Source organism: Arachis hypogaea, chromosome 14, assembly GCF_003086295.3.
Source record: "Arachis hypogaea cultivar Tifrunner chromosome 14, arahy.Tifrunner.gnm2.J5K5, whole genome shotgun sequence".
Lineage (NCBI taxonomy): Eukaryota > Viridiplantae > Streptophyta > Magnoliopsida > Fabales > Fabaceae > Arachis > Arachis hypogaea.
In genome coordinates this window covers 119448711-119450765 of record NC_092049.1, presented here as the reverse complement: position 1 = coordinate 119450765, position 2055 = coordinate 119448711, and the positions used below count along the sequence as shown (strand labels likewise).

General features: G+C 43.9%; 1 protein-coding gene across 1 annotated transcript; it reads left to right on the top strand.

Annotated features, from left to right (window-relative positions):
- The first annotated feature begins 269 nt into the window (after nt 1–269).
- On the top strand, nt 270–983 carry LOC140178691 (uncharacterized). The gene is made up of 2 exons (XM_072215915.1): nt 270–339; nt 424–983. Exons 1-2 carry the CDS (start codon nt 270–272, stop codon nt 981–983), a joined length of 630 nt encoding a protein of 209 aa, XP_072072016.1.
- Nucleotides 984–2055: the final 1072 nt, after the last annotated feature.

Here is a 2055-nt window from a genome sequence, read left to right as displayed (position 1 = left end):
GGCCACCATATCGGGTGGAAAACACTGGGTAGGAAGCTCGTCAAAGCTGGGTATCATTGGCCCTCAATGATGTCGGATGCACAGGAGTTTGTGAGAAAATGCAGGAAATGCCAAGAGAACGCCAACTTTCACAAGTCCCCAGCGGTGGAACTAGGCTCAATGTTAGCCTCCCGGCCTTTCGTTCAATGGGGAGGCAACCTCCTAGGTCCGTTCCCGGTGGGTCCCGAACAAGTCAAGTATTTAATTGTAGCCATTGACTACTATACCAAATGGGTCGAGACAGAACTGTTGGCCAATATACCGTCGGCAAATTGCCAAAAGTTCATGTGGAGGCAAGTGGTTTCTAGGTTTGGAATCTCAAAAGTCGTGATCTCAAACAATGGATGCAGTTCGCGGACAAGAGGTTTGGCTAGTTACTTTCAGGGCTGGGAGTTAAGCAAAAGTTCTCCTCAGTCGAGCACCCACAGAGCAACGGCCAGGTGGAAGCTGCGAACAAGATCATCCTCCAAGGGTTAAAGAAGCAGCTAGACCAGAAGAAGGGTTCCTGGGTAGACGAGCTTGCCTCAGTCTTTTGGTCCTACAGGACTACACCACAATCCTCCACTGGAGAAATGCCTTTTCCGCTCACTTACGGTGTCGATGTAGTAATTCCTGTAGAGATCGGGAAACCCAACCCGAGGTTACTCCTTGGTGGTGTTGAAGAAGCAGTGGAAAAAGACTTGATTGATGAGGCAAGAGAGAAAGCCCACTTGTTAGAGGCTGCTTTGAAGCAAAGAGTAGCTCTGAGGTACAACGGCAGGGTGCTGAACAGAAACTTTGAACAAGGTGACTTAGTGCTGCGGTGCAACGACATCAGGTTGCCAACACCAAGGGAAGGCAAGCTGGCAGCAAATTGGGAAGGCCCATATAGGATGAGGGAAGCCCTCGGCAAGGGAGCATACAGACTAGAGCGGCTCGACGGTCACAAGATACCGAGAACCTAGAACGCGACAAACTTGAAAAGGTTCTACTCCTAGAAGGCAAAGTCACGATTTCCGAGGTCATGACTTGTTGCATTCCCCCCTTGTCCTACTCCTTTATTTTATGATGTCTGGATACCTGACAAACCCCAACTTGACGGTTTGTTTTGCATTGAATTTAGAGTATTTTGATAACCTTTTGTCACATTTAGCCTAGGAATTAGCATGATTTTGTTATCTCTCCCATATTTGTGCTTAAGTGTAAAAACATGCTTTTTAAGCCTTATCTTGATGAATTCTAGTTCTTCTTTGATTCCATAAAGATGCCTTGATGTGTTTGCTAGTAATTCCAGGATTGAAATAGGCTAGGCATGGATCAAAGGAAGCAAGGAAGGAAGCATACAAGTGGAGAGAAGCATAAAAAGTCAAAGAAGCAAAATCAGCCATGCACGCGCACGCGCACAAGGCGCTCGCGCGCACATTGCAGAATCGACCAGGGACGCGCACGCGTACCATGCGCGCACGCGCCGATGATGGCACATGACCTCATTAATGCAACACGTGCCTGGCGATTTGAGAGGGTTTCTGAACCCATTTTTGGCGCCAAATTGCTGAGGGAAAGGAATAAAAGGATGAAGGATTAAGGGGAAGACATAAGGGGACTAATCATCATCACTTCCAACCACTAATCACTTTAGTTTTAGTTTAGTTTTGAGAGTTAGTTTCTAGAGAGAGAAGCTCTCACTTCTCTCTAGAACTAGGATTAGGTTTAGTTCTTAGATCTAGGTTTTAATCTTTGCTTTCTTCCACTTCTATCTCTCAATTCTTTGTTTCTACATTCAATCTTCTTCTATTCTTTTATTGTAATTTCCTTTATATTGTCCTTATGTTTTGTTGTAGATCTACTTTTGCTCCTTCTATTTTCTTTCAATTCAATTAGAGGTAATTCATAATAATTGTGTTCCTTTTGATTGTTGTTGTTAATTCATTGCCATAATTGTTGTTAGATTCTATTTTTGTTATCAATTTACTTTGCTTTTCTCTTATGCCTTCCAAGTGTTTGATGAAATGCTTGGTTGGATTTTAGTATAGATTT

Coding starts and splice junctions, on each gene's coding strand:
- LOC140178691 (XM_072215915.1), top strand. CDS start 270: ATGGGTCGAGACAGAACTGTTGGCCAATATACCGTCGGCAAATTGCCA. Junction 340..423: donor AGTTCATGTGGAGGCAAGTG/GTTTCTAGGTTT, acceptor AGTTACTTTCAG/GGCTGGGAGTTAAGCAAAAG.